Source organism: Tasmannia lanceolata, unplaced genomic scaffold (assembly GCF_043159265.1).
Source record: "Tasmannia lanceolata isolate RefF3 unplaced genomic scaffold, GAP_Taslan_0.1 ptg000012l, whole genome shotgun sequence".
Lineage (NCBI taxonomy): Eukaryota > Viridiplantae > Streptophyta > Magnoliopsida > Canellales > Winteraceae > Tasmannia > Tasmannia lanceolata.
Window position 1 is genome coordinate 11847435 of NW_027518689.1, and position 14050 is coordinate 11861484.

Consider the following 14050-nt stretch of genomic DNA (forward strand, 5'->3'; position numbering starts at 1 on the left):
GATGAGACTAGGGCCTTCTAGATTTTTAGGGTTTCTAAGAGGGCATTAGGATTAAAAGAAGGGGATGGATGGTTGAGATGAGGGGGAAACAAAATGGATGGCAAGGATTAGAGTAAGAAAAATCCAGAGTATAAAATACAAGAGAACTCATGAAAAAGAGGGAGAGGAGGGTTCTTCATTTTTTCCAAAAAGGCTTGCAGAGAGAGAGAGAGAGAGAGAGGGAGAAGGTATCCATCTTCTCCGCTTGCTTAGGCGGAGCCCCGACGAATCCGATCCTCACGACCACCATTCTCCACCTTCTCAGCCACCTAGCACCATCACTTTCTTCATTTTCACCTCCAAATCCCATCTCCTCTGCAATCCCATTCTATTCCTCTTCTCCGGTTACCTTGCCGGAATCCGGCAAGCCTCCTCCATCTACAGCCATCATCCACCTTCTCCTCCAACCCAAAACCCCTTTCGAACACCTACCCAATACCCATTTCCATCTAATACCCAAACCCCCTTCTACGAACCCTCTTCTCAAACCACCAATCCACTTCCGGTCATCTTCCACGGCAAGCTCCACCGGAATCCGAGCCGCCATCAACCTCCTTCTCCTTTCCTCTTCTCCTTCTACCTTTATTCCAACCCCAAACCATCTCATTCTCTCTACACCACCATCCTCAGCTATTTCCATTTCTACAGCCACCACTCTCAAACCCATTTCATTCATCCTCTCTCAACCACCTTCCATCTCCGACCGAATGGCCATGAATCCAACCCCAATCCGGAATCCATAGAAACCCACTTTGTTTCCCTTCACAATCCCCTTCTCAGCCACCATCCCGCCATCACCATTTTCTTCAACCACCCTCCCAACGGAGCCACCATCTTCTCCGACGGAATCCGGTAAGAATCTGACCCCCATTGCCATCATCTACAAGCCCTCCTTCTCCTTTCCTCTCTTCCATCTCCATTGCAGCCACCAAGCCCTCATTCATTTATATATATATATATATATATATATATATATATTTTTTTTTAAAGAAACAGAGAGAGAGAGAGAGAGAACAAAAGGGGTTTTGGGTCTTCTTCTCCGGCAACGTTGCCGGAGTTCCGTCCACTTCCCATCCTCGGCCACCATCTCTGCGCCTACCGGCCGCCCAAACCCATTCCCATTTTCTTCTCTCCTCTGCCTCAACTACCTCCCCTTCCCATTTTCATCTCCATCAAAGCCCCAAATCCCATATTCCATCAAACCCTCTTCCATCCTTGCCGGAATCCGGTAACCTCATCTCAGATCCGGTCCGGCGGCTGCGCATCCGTCAGCGACAGAGCTTCAGCAAAATTACAAAAGTCCTAATCCTAGACCCAATCCATCCTCCTCTGCAACCTCTGCAAGTAGCCGGGTAATTTCTCTGAGCTCAATTTTCAATACTATATTGCATATGTGATTGCTTAAAATTGATTTTCATTCTCTCCCAATTTGATTGCTCTGAGGAATCGGTAGTTGGATTCCAATAATTCCATTTCCAATTTGCCAATTAAAATGATAGAATGCATGCTTGGCGCTCTGTTATTTTGGGTTTTCCAACCGTTTGCTCCTTGGTCTAAAATTCTAGAAAGCCTAATTCATCATTCCATGGTGCGAGCATTTCTTGTCATTTAGTCTGGTTTTACATGATTCCATCAGGGCAGGATACTAAAGGATGCTAATAGAAGTTCTACCATGTGTGTAATTGCATCAAACTATCTTTACAGGTGACTTGGTAATTATCAATCCATAGTAGTCCCTATTTTGCTAGCTTAAAAGGACCTTTCCTCTATCCTTAGTGGAAAATATTAGCTGCACAGTTGCATTTTAATGCATGCTTTATATGGTTCTTGTTCCGCTTGCCTTCTCAACTGTTTTGTGGGAAATGATATTAGGCCCTCATGTTCTGATAAATGTATTTACACCACAAATCATGTATTTTATTTTGAACCATGTCACAGAGTTTATTTCTTAAATGAATTTTATGAAGCATGTTCCCTGTTCTGTTTCTTTTCGTGTTTTTGGAGTATGTGCAATGGGACACTGTGGGGTAGGCTAGGGTCCATCCCTTTAGTTTCATTTAGATATTGCGGTCTCTCAAGTTTTCAATGGTATGGTGCGGACATATGAGTCGGCTAATTATTTTCCTTGGGGATATCTTTCTTGCCGTAGCCTGTGAATTTAGTGCGAGTATTCGATTGCATTATGATTGGATGTAATCTATTGCATCAATTTTCTTAAGGTTTCATTCATTCTCGGAAGCTTCCCTTCGGCTCAGGTGATGACCGAATGATCCTTGAGCCAACCCCTTGCCCTTCCTATCATTTTCCCACCTCAGGGTCTTCACAGGGTTTGAGGGGTTTCCTTTCTTTTCGGGACCATTCTCTTCGCATTCCTCGGGATCCTATTCGAGTTTCGGGATCCTGTCGATTTTGGGAACACTTTTATCGGGTTTAGGCGACGACGGACGGAAACCTCCTGAGCCAAAACCCCCTTTCAATCAAAGGGATAAAAAACAACAAAAATCTAAAAACAACAAAAAAACATCAAAAACACCAAAAACATTTTTCGAAAAAGCTGTTTCGAACTACGTTGGCTTGATCCCTTTTCACAGGGTACGTAGGTAGCTTGGGTCCACCCAAGTCCAGTCAAACCTTTTAATAAACATTTTCAAATATTTTCAAACATTTCAAAACAAAAGCAAAAATGGGCAAGGATGATGATCGCCAGGTCACTCGGAGTCCCCTTTTCATTCCATTTCCGATTTCGATCGTGGTTTTCCGGTTTTCATTGGCTTTCCGACGTTTTGGGACGGGCGATGACGTAGCGTGGCCCCTTTACAGGGATTGTCCTCGCTGAGCCCAACGATAGGTCATGACGATCGCGAGACTTGTCCGATCTTCAGCAGATTAGGATCGCTGGGCTTGATTCCTTTTGAATCGCCATCTGAGCCTATCGTGTGTTCCATTTTTTTTCCTTGTAGTTTTTTATTCTCGCATACCGATGATTTTCCGATTCTTTTCCCTTCTTGCATTTTAGCTTGCTGTGTGCTTATCTTAGATTTCTTATGCATTCTAGTTTGTTTGTTCTTCTAGCATGCGATCGATTGCCATTTTCTTAGTCTTATCTCTTGCATAGGCTCGCATGCTAGTGTATTTACTTTACTGCTTTGATTGCTTAGCTATAGCATTTATTCATTTGTCTTATCTTGATTATCTGTCTAGATATAGATCTTTACTGCTTTCCTTATTTCATTATATCTATCATTATCTGCTTAGCTGTAGCTATGCATGCGATTGATTATTGCTTTCTTAGATGTGATGAGTTAGGATTTGGATGTTCGTTTTCTTTGCCTATCCCCGGGTCATGCATGCTTAGATAGACGTTTTCTCGGGAATAATTGTTCCCATTTCACATAATTTTTGCCCAAAACTCTTCAAAGTTAATTAAAAATGGCATAAGAGACCATGTGCTTGCACTTGGGCGAATTGAGGGTGCTTTTCGGATCTTCCTCATTCGTCACCAGGCACGGACCTTTTGTATCTCTGGTTATCCGTTGCAACAGAGTATTTCATGGGATCTAGGGCCCATTTCCTTGGATGACGACTCTTCTTTGTTATAGGTACATCTTGGTTCCGGGCTAGTCCTTGAATCGAGAGGTATCTCATTTATATCGCCACCCATGCTGTGAGTGGCATCATTTCGAGAGTTCCTTGGTAGAGCTCTCCTTCACATTGTGGAGGTCTCAGAGGATTGAGAGGGGATCTCGCGTCCCTCGCTCACCGTCCTCTCGAGATCGGGGTCCACAGGCTGGCGACTCTGCTGGGGAGTTCTTGAAACATTGCCTAACTCTGTAAATATGCCATTTTTACTAATTTTAAAGAAATCTGGGTTAAAATCATGTTAAATGGGAACATTTTCGCTTAGAATCCAGGGGCACCAGATAGGTTCGTAAATAAAACGAGGGAATCACACACTGCACATCGTGTATTGTCATATTCTTTATTTCTTTTATTGATTTTCATTATCATTGGTTCCACGGGATAGATTCAATGCGTGTGCGACTGGGATGTCATTCCCTGATGGTGCTGTTGAATCTATTTCCAAGCTATGCGCCGGCGCTGCACCCGTAAACACTCGGTGCACTTGTGTTTACAGCAGCCGATGAGCAATGAAGCATACTATGTATAACACTCGGTGCACTTGAGTTATACATATTAAGTATGGTTCATACGCATAGTACCTGATAGATTGAGTCCGGAGCCCTACTTTATTTTATATATTATGTATATACTTACTGACTTAGTGAAACCCAACTAGGAAGCACCCGTGTTTATATATATTGCATTCATATGAGGACGAACATGTGTTGCTTACACATGTGAAGCCTAGAGTTAGGAGCTTTGCCCCATTTGTAGACTAGGGTAGCTCACCTTGCGTGGCTACAACACGGTCCTAGTACACTCATCAGTCTGTCATCAGTCGAGACCTCCTTGACTCCGTTAGAGCAGACTAGGCTGGTGCCCCTGGTTAGGATGTATATATGTATGTTATTTTTAGATTAGGGTCTATCCGTCTTTCGGATTGTGATCAGATCATTGGTTTCACTTCATCATCTTTATAGCCCGATCTATCTTCTATGAGCCTGATCCTTTGTTCGATCCTCATCAAATCCCATTCCACATGTCGATTGTGAGTCTATCTTGCCATTATTGCTACCAGAGTGGGTGTTCTTGTTGAGAGCCCTGCTTTATATTGACCATGACGGCGTACTCTTCATGTTTAGTTGCTGAGACCCTCCTAGTACAGTCGTTATGCTGCCGGATTTTCGTTAAAAACCTTAGAGTGATCATTATTCTTTTAGGTTTGTTGACGAACCATGTGCTTACCGTACCACATCTCCTAGTATGGCCGTCATGCTGCCGAATTTTCCTTGAGTGTGGTCATAACCCTTTTAGGCTTGTTAACAAATCATGTGCTTACGTTACCCTGTCTCCATGTACTGTCGTTATGCTGTCGGATTTTAGCTAAAAACTTTGAGGGTAGTCACTATCCTTTGGGGTATTGATAAACCATGAGTTTGCCATGCCATGATCCTTTTGAAAGACCGTTACGCAGTCAGATTTTTCTTTTTATCTGACACACCTTGAGTGTAATGGCAATTCTTTTAGGTGTGATAGGCCGTCGTGACCCTTCTCACGATTGCTATGCTGCTGGCTTGACCCAGGGAAGGGATGCATTGGTATAATCTTTTGTTTCAATTTGCGTGAAATAATGTCATATGATTACCTCTTATTAAAACCTAGTATTTGTGATGTCCATGCCAGGAGTCTTGCCCGATCGTTCAAACATCGCTCCCCGAAAGGTTACCGATTCTAAGCCGGTTTGGTCTCGTCAAACATCGAGACTAAGTCGTTATTCTGCTTCACCAGTATCTTCTAATCCTGACCTAATGGCTGAGTCTACTGAGAGCAGTTTCATGATTGAAATGAGAGAAATGATGATGAACCTTACCAGACAGATGTTAACCCTTACAGAAAAAGTGACACGTCTGGAGGGTCAGGCAAATGAGAGGTCTTCAACCTCGAAGGACCCTGTAGTCCAGAATCTTCCAACTGGAGTCCATATCCCAGTCAGATCCATGCAAGTTCCTGCCTTTGATTACGATGAGAAGCAGTACGCTGAGGAAAATCTTCCGCCATCTCCTGCTAGAGCCGAAAAAGAGAAGGAGTTATCTGAGAAAGTAGACCAGTTGGCTCTCGAGCTTCTGAATTTGAAAAATCACAATCCAAGGAAAATAGACATGTCTGAATTCTCAATCTTCCCTGGCGTCACTCTCCCTCCTAAGTTCAAAATCCCTGACTTTGCCAAGTATGACGGATCTGGGAGTCCTAGAAGTCATCTGAAGATGTACATCAATGCGCTTGAGCAGTATGGTCTGAATTCTCAGCAGATGGCTAAATTGTTCCAAATGTCTCTATCAGGCATGGCGTGTAAATGGTTTCTGACTTTGGATTCAGCTTATACCAAGACTTGGGAGGACATTGTTGAAAAGTTTATTGAACAATTCTGTTATGATGACGAGGTTGAGGTCACTCGTCGAGATCTGAAAATGCTCAAGCAGCAGATCCATGAGCCGTTCAGTGCCTTTGTTAAGAAGTGGAGGAGAAAGGCAGCTCAGATGACTAACCGCCCATCTGAAGAAGACCAGCTCAACATTATTGTCAAAAATCTCTCCAGTCCTTATGCGCAGTATATGGCTACTCAGTACTATCCAGATTTTAAGCATTTCATCCACACCGGGAACATGACAGAAGATGCTTTAGCACATGGTGTAGTTCTGAAGCATTACGTGAATCTGAAGGAGGGTAAAAGACCTATCACCGCTCCCAAAGAAGTGAATCAATTGGGGACTTCTCGCCCGCCTCCAAGAAATATAGTAATGGGAGGAGAAAAACCCATTCAAAGGCCAAAGAAAGAGTTCACTCCGTTGCCTTACACCCCGTCATCCATCATGAGAAATCTTGTCAGAGATGGCGTAATTGAACTCTTGCCACCAAGACCTCCCCCAGACCCTCTTCCCAGAGGTTTCAGAGAAGACTAGTTCTGTCAGTACCACCAAGGTCCTGGATACCATACTGATCGTTGTATAGCCCTGAGATACAGAATTGAGAAACTGCTAGCGGAGGGTGATCTGGTTCTACCCGAACCCAATGTTACTCGAAATCCCTTACCTAGACATACCGCTCCCCCTCCACCTGAGATAGGAGCCATCTCTGATGACAAGCCCTTTGTTGATCCAACCTCTCTTATTTATGCCATAACTCCTGCAACTCCCTATGTCTTAAATTTCGAAGAAGAGGAAGAGGAGTGTCTTGCTGAGCCTGTCATCAATCGCACCGCCCGAATTCCTTATGTTTTCCAGCCTAATGAGGAAGGCCAAGTGATTTACCCATGTGTCTATCAGAATGTTGAATCCACTGTCCATCAAGTAGCACGAAGTCCATATGTTTTCTAGCCCGATGAGGAAGATCAGGAAGCCCGAATTCCTTATGTTTTCCAGCCTGATGAGGGAGACCGTGAAGTTCGTCCTTATATTTTTCAGCCTGATGAAGATGACCTGGAGATTGTTTGTGATGAGGTCCGCCATGTTACTCGCGGCGGGCGTGTCTTTAAACCAGCCGAGTTAAGGGTTGAGAATCCCGCTGAGTTGGCCAGGGCATCAGAGTTGTTTAAGTCGAAGTCAGATGAAGAAGACGAAAACCTCCTCCGCCAGTTAAAGAAAACTCAGGCAAATATTTCAATCTGGGGTTTGCTTATGAACTCTGCAAAGCACCGAGAGGTTATACTTAGAGAGCTGAACGCCGCTAAAGTGTCTGTTGATATCACTCCGGATCAGTTGGTCGGACTTGTAGCTATGGCCCGGGTTTCCAAAACCTTGTCTTTCACTGATGAAGACTTGACTCTCGAAGGTCGCAATCATATCTGCCCGCTCCGAGTCACCGTTTTCTGTAATGAGAAGAAAGTTCCTGAGGTTTTAGTTGACAATGGATCCGCTTTGAATGTTTGTCCTCTGAGTACCGCTACTGCCTTAGGATTTGAACCTGGTGATTTCATCCCTTCTGAACAATGCATCTTGGCTTATGATGGTACGAGGCGTGATGTTGTTGGGACTTTAGCCACAAAAATCCAGATTGGAGGTGGAATGTTTGAAATCGAATTTCAGGTGTTAGACATTAAACCATCATTCAATTTGCTCTTGGGCCGACCTTGGCTTCATAAATACGGAGTTGTACCTTCATCATTGCATCAAAAGCTGAAATTCATCAAGGGTAACAGTGTGATAACAGTTAGAGGAGACCCAGATCTAGAAGTTGGCTAAATTTCTCAGGAGCTCATCATCCCGGCCACATTAGAAAAGAATGAAGATGTCAGTCTGACTGGTTTCTCACTGGAGGTCACAGCTATATCAGTGGAGGAAGCTATGAATGAACCTCTCACCTTCCTTACAAGCTCGAATCCCGCAGTAGTCCGTATGATGCGCAAACAGGGCTATGTTCCAGGAGCCGGGTTAGGTCGCCACCATCAGGGTGTAGTTGAGTGGCCGAATATGGGTAAAGCAATTGGATTGTTTGGGTTGGGCTATGAACCTACAAATGAAGAGATCAGTGAGATGAAGAAGTATATGCGCAGAAAGGTTGAGCTTCATCGTTTGGGGATAGATGAGCCGAGCAGGTTTTACAGTTTGTTGAGAAATGGACATTACAGGAAAGAAGGGGAGGATTTCGCCTTTTGTGGTTTTGCTGAGCCTTGGGTCGATACAATAACCCATGAAAAGCTGTCAGGGTTTGAGATCTTCTTTGAGATGGAACTACCAGATGAATTCCCCTCCTTGCAGATCAATGAAGAGGAATCTGAATCAGACTGGGCTGACCTTATGGAACCGTACCTTCTGGAGTCTCTGTTTAAGATCGATTCACCGGTTGTAGCAATGATCCGAGAAGATGTGCCGCTTCTGAACCCGCAAGCCATGATCACCCCAGCTGAAGGAGACCTCACCAACTGGAGTTCTTATGTCTTTCCTCAGGTTGTTATGGAGTATGATGACATTCTTGTCAATAATTCTTCCAATGTTGTGGAGTCTAGTTATGAGTCAGAGTCTGCTGGTGTGTCGGAAGTTGAGTTTGAGTTGTCTGATGTCATGTCTGATGTAGCTACTGTTAAGCTCGAGTCCACTGATGGGACTGATGCCGAGTCTGTTTCTTCCCTTATCGAGTCCGATGTTGAGCCTGAGTCAGGCGCGTCCGAGGATGTACTTGTAGTTTCTGATGAAATGAATATCTCTTCTCAGTATGTCTCTGTGTCTGCTTCTTTATCTGATGAATTCAATAATAATAATAATAATAATAATAATAAAGAACCCTCCTCGGATGAGGATGCCGATGAAAATCCCCCTGAAATCAAGTATATGATTAAACAGGGGGCGGAGCGTCGAGCAAAGCCACTTGAAGAAGAAATCGAGACCATAAATATTGGCGATGAAACCGAAACTCGGGAAATACGAATTGGCAAAACATTATCCCCTGAGGAACGGGAGGAATTAACTGACCTACTTAGGGAATTCAAAGAAGTCTTTGCTTGGTCCTATAAAGACATGTCGGGATTAAGCAAAGACATTGTCCAACATCGGCTTCCCTTAATCCCGGGTGCCAAGCCGAAAAAGCAGAAGCTTCGGAGAATGAAGCCTGAGTGGGCCTTGAAAATTAAAGATGAGGTTACTAAGCAACTAGAAGTGGGTTTTCTCGAGGTGGTGGAATACCCTGAATGGGTTGCAAACATAGTACCGGTGCCTAAAAAGGATGGAAAAGTTCGTATGTGTGTAGACTTCAGAGACCTGAATAAGGCAAGTCCGAAGGATAACTTCCCTCTGCCGGACATAGATATCCTGGTGGACAATACAGCTGGTCATGCATTGCTTTCCTTCATGGATGGGTTTTCAGGATACAATCAGATCAAGATGGCGCCCGAAGATATGATCAAAACAGCTTTCATAACTGAATGGGGAACATATTGTTACAAAGTGATGCCGTTCGGACTCAAGAACGCAGGAGCGACTTATCAGAGAGCTGCTACTACCTTGTTGCATGATATGATGCACAAAGAAGTAGAGGTTTATGTGGATGACATGATAGTCAAGGCTAAGACCAGAGAAGAGCATGTTGTGTCATTGAGGAAGTTCTTTCAGCGTATCCAAAAGTATCAGCTTCGTCTTAACCCAAACAAGTGCGTGTTTGGTGTTACATCAGGGAAGTTATTGGGTTTCTTGGTGAGTCAGAGAGGAATCGAAGTTGATCCTCAGAAGATAAAAGATATTCAAGAAATGACTCCCCCAAAAATGGAGAAGCAAATCAGAGGATTTCTTGGCAAGGTGCAATACTTGAGACGATTCATAGCACAGTTGACTACTATTTGCGAGCCGATCTTCAAGCTTTTGAAGAAGAATGCATCGAAGAAATGGGACGAAGAGTGTCAGCAAGCTTTTGAAAAGATCAAGTTGTGTCTGACCTCGCCTCCAGTGTTATCACCAATTACGCCAGGCCAGCCACTGTTGTTGTACCTGTCTGTGACTGATACAGCGATGGGATGCATGTTGGCCCAGCAAGATCCAGAGTCGAAGCAAGAAAAGGCTATATATTATCTCAGTAAGAAGATGCTTGAGTATGAACATAAGTATACTCTGCTCGAGAAAACTTGTCTAGCACTGGTTTGGGCTACTCAAAGGCTGAGGCATTATCTGTTATCAAATAGGGTCTCACTCCTTTCACGGATGGATCCCTTGAAGTATTTGTTTGAGAAACCAGCTCTCACTGGAAGAACTGCAAGGTGGCTGTTATTATTGTCTGAGTTTGACATCACTTACGTCACTCAGAAATCAATCAAGGGGCGGGCAGTAGCGGAGCAGCTGGCTGAAGTACCCGTAGAAGAGGTTGAGTATTTGAAAACAGAGTTTCCCGATGAAGAGATAATGACCGTAGAAGACGAAGCCCCAGGGACGACCTGGTCTATGTACTTCGATGGAGCTGTGAACAAGCAAGGTCGTGGTATAGGGGCAGTACTGGTATCGCCGAGAAAGGAGTATACCCCTATATCAATCAAGCTACAATTTGAGTGTACAAACAACATGGCGGAGAACGAGGCATGCATTGCTGGTCTCGAAGCAGCTCTGGTTTTAAACATCCAAGACATCGATGTATTCGGAGACTCGATCCTGATTATTTGTCAAACCAAAGGATGTTGGAGAACAAAAGAAGATAAGCTGATCCCGTATCACGAGTACTTGGGGTCTCTGGTCAGCAAATTCTGAAACATCTCATTTACTCACCTGTCTCGAGTGAAGAATCATTTCGCTGATGCCCTTGCTACTTTAGCTTCGATGTTGGAACTATCTGCGACAATGGAGGTTCTGCCTTTGGCAGTACGATTGCAATAGGCCCCGGCACATGTTAATGCAATAGAAATAGCAGCAAGGTGTCCAGACGGCAAGCCATGGTACACAGATATAAAAGATCTCATTTCGGGCAAGGGGCATCCAGCCGAAGCCACGGGAGAAGAGAGGAGAACACTTCAGAGGTTGGCCTCTAATTTTATCATATGTGGTGGAGAATTATATAGGAGATCGTTCGACGGGATCCAGCTTTTGTGTATAGATGAAGATCGAGCCGCTAAAATCATAGAACAAATTCATGAAGGTGTCTGTGGACCACACATGAATGGAAAAATGCTATCAAGAAAGATCACAAGACTTGGCTATTACTGGCCGACGATGGAAGCAGATTGTCATGCTTTTGTAAAGAAGTGTCACAAATGCCAAGTTTATACTAATCTCATTCACATGCCGCCATCTCATTTGCATTCTCTTACATCGCCCTGGCCTTTCTCAGTATGGGGAATAGACATTATTGGGAAGATATCACCGAAGTCATCGAGCGGACATGAGTACATTCTGGTCGCCATTGACTACTTCACCAAGTGGGTAGAAGCAGCTTCCTATGCCTCATTATCCTCTGCTTCGGTTGCAAGGTTTATCAGAGCAAATATCATATGCAGATATGGAGTACCGCATGAGCTGATCTCAGATAACAGATCTCACTTCAAGAAGGAGGTGGCACGCTTATGCGAAGAGTTCAAAGTTAAGCACCACAAGTCTTCGCCCTATAGGCCCCAAACCAATGGAGCTGTCGAGGCAGCCAATAAGAATGTCAAAGTTATCATCACCAAAATGACCGAAACCTACAAAGATTGGTCAAACAAGCTCTCGTATGCTCTATGGGCCTACAGGACGTCAATCAGGGCCTCCACAGGTGCAACACCGTATTCACTGGTGTACGGAATGGAAGCTGTCCTGCCTGTAGAACTGTGAATTCCTTCTTTGAGAGTGATGATGGAGGCTGACTTGCCAGAATCAGAATGGGCACAAGCTAGATACCAGGAGCTTCATATGATTGATGAGAAGCGGTTGAAAGCTCTATATCATGTCCAGGGATATCAGCGCCGTATCGAGAAAGCTTTTAACAAGAAAGTTCGCATCAGAGACTTGCAGAAAGGAGACCTCGTGTTGAAAACTTTTCGGGCACCGGTCTATGATCCTAGGGGAAAGTTTAAGCCTAATTGGATAGGCCCCTATAGTGTGGACGAAGTCTTGCCAGGAAAAGCCGTCAGACTCCTCGATCAAAATGGTGAAAAATTAACAGAGCCAACAAACCTGGACCGACTCAAGAAATATTATGCTTAGAGCACCAGAAGGCCTCCTTTGGCCAGCCAGAACCAAAAAAAAAATCCTAAAAAAAAAAAACAATACAACAATCGTTCGCAACCCTTTTGAGCCTTAACAAAATCAAAAGTCTTCCAAAACCTCAAACAAGGGGCATTTTTTTGCCTTGAACTACGCCCGACCTGATCCCTATTCTTCCAGGGTACGTAGGCAACCTGGCTTATCCAGGTTCGGTCGCTCTTCCAAACAAAAATCAATCACCCTCAAACCTTGAACACCAAAGCAAAATCCTATCCTTTGAACCAATAACCCACCTAAAAAGTCCTTTTGGTGCAATAGGCAAAGGTTTGTGGCATGAAAAAAGAAAAGAAAAAAAGAGATGGAGTCTGAAGACCCGCTAGACCGAAAACCCGAAAGGGCGGTCTAAGCAAAAGTTAGGGTCATTCACCCGCTAAGTCGAAAACCCGAAAGGGCGACTTAGGCAAAAATTAGGGTGTTAGCCTGCTGGACCAAAAACCTTAAAAAAAAAAAAAATGTGATCCAGGCAAAAATCAAGGCAGAGCGGTCTGATTGATCGAAAACCCGCTTGGGCGATCTGGTCGAATGGCAGTGACTTCCCGCAAGAAGCAAAGCATCAGAAAGTAGGCCCAACCTTCAGCATTAGAGTTGACACGATCAGAGTTTGAATAGCGCCAGCAAGATCTTCTTTGGCTACTCTATACTAGGGGCATTTAAAACCGAACAATCTAAAGGGTATAATGACCATGACGCAAACACCGAGAGAGGAAAATAATGCCTTTAAACATGGTATTTGAAATCTTCTAAGAGTGGGCGACCATTACCATTTAAAATGCTAAAAATATTCATTGGTTTCATCACGTTCAGAAGCAAATCAAGTTTCTCTTTGAAGTCTCGGTCTTTTGTGTGTTGGGTCGTGTGTAAATCGTTAAAGTCTAGTTTAGTTAGTCCCTTCCTGAAGTTGGGGTGACATGCAGAGAAAGGCCGGCATCTTCGAAGACCAGAACAAGTCAGAGCATGATCCAGAAGTGTTAAAAATTACCTTGCCCAGGTCTGTCAGAGATCTCAGCATCAGAAACGAGCAGAACCAGAAGGAAGACTCTCAGGCTACATCAGCAATGTGTTTGTTTTCTTTCCCTCTAAACCAAAAAAAAAAAAGAAAAAAAAAAGAGAAGAAGAAGCAAAAACTCATGCAATCCCAGTGTTCATGAAATGAAATATCAGCTTTACATTGCCTTGTTATACTCTTGTCATGGAAGCACGAATACACTAGGGGCATCTTTTATGACTTGCGTCATAAAAGATATCAGACACACAAGGATAATCAGTGTCAATATCTCCAGCAAGTTGAGATGAGAGAGGCATGAGCACATCTCGAGTCAAGCCTCCAAATCCCCAACCGAGTCAACTCCCAGCTGAGTCCGCTCTCTAACAAAATCTACTCCTTAGCAAAATCAGTATCTCAACTGGGTCCACTCTCAAATACAGTGAACTCTCCATCAAAATCAATTCTCCAGTAAGTCATCCAAGTCTTGTTCTCAGCAGAGAGCACGCACTCCTAATTTCTCTTGGCAAGAGATGATCGATCAATCCCCAATGGAATCAGTCAAAATCATATTCTCAATTCGAATCTACACAAATCATATCTTCTTTGATTCCCGTCTCGCTGACCTCCAGTCCCGCTGGCCGTGTCTCATTCGCAGACAGGTCAACTTCGCGGACAGGTCAATCTCGCAGACAAATCA

The 14050-nt window shown here is 44.0% G+C and overlaps 1 protein-coding gene across 1 annotated transcript; it reads left to right on the forward strand.

Annotated features, from left to right (window-relative positions):
- The first annotated feature begins 5336 nt into the window (after window positions 1–5336).
- Window positions 5337–7898, forward strand: LOC143888541 (uncharacterized). The gene is made up of 3 exons (XM_077392993.1): window positions 5337–6603; window positions 6670–6959; window positions 7035–7898. Exons 1-3 carry the CDS (start codon window positions 5337–5339, stop codon window positions 7896–7898), a joined length of 2421 nt encoding a protein of 806 aa, XP_077249108.1.
- The last annotated feature ends 6152 nt before the right edge of the window (window positions 7899–14050 follow it).

What these genes read in the sequence shown, in the direction of transcription:
- LOC143888541 (XM_077392993.1), top strand. Translation starts at nt 5,337, where the DNA reads ATGCCAGGAGTCTTGCCCGATCGTTCAAACATCGCTCCCCGAAAGGTT. An exon ending in CCCAGACCCTCTTCCCAGAG is followed by an intron (nt 6,604 to 6,669) that starts GTTTCAGAGAAG and finishes ATCGTTGTATAG; the next exon opens with CCCTGAGATACAGAATTGAG. An exon ending in AGCCTAATGAGGAAGGCCAA is followed by an intron (nt 6,960 to 7,034) that starts GTGATTTACCCA and finishes TATGTTTTCTAG; the next exon opens with CCCGATGAGGAAGATCAGGA.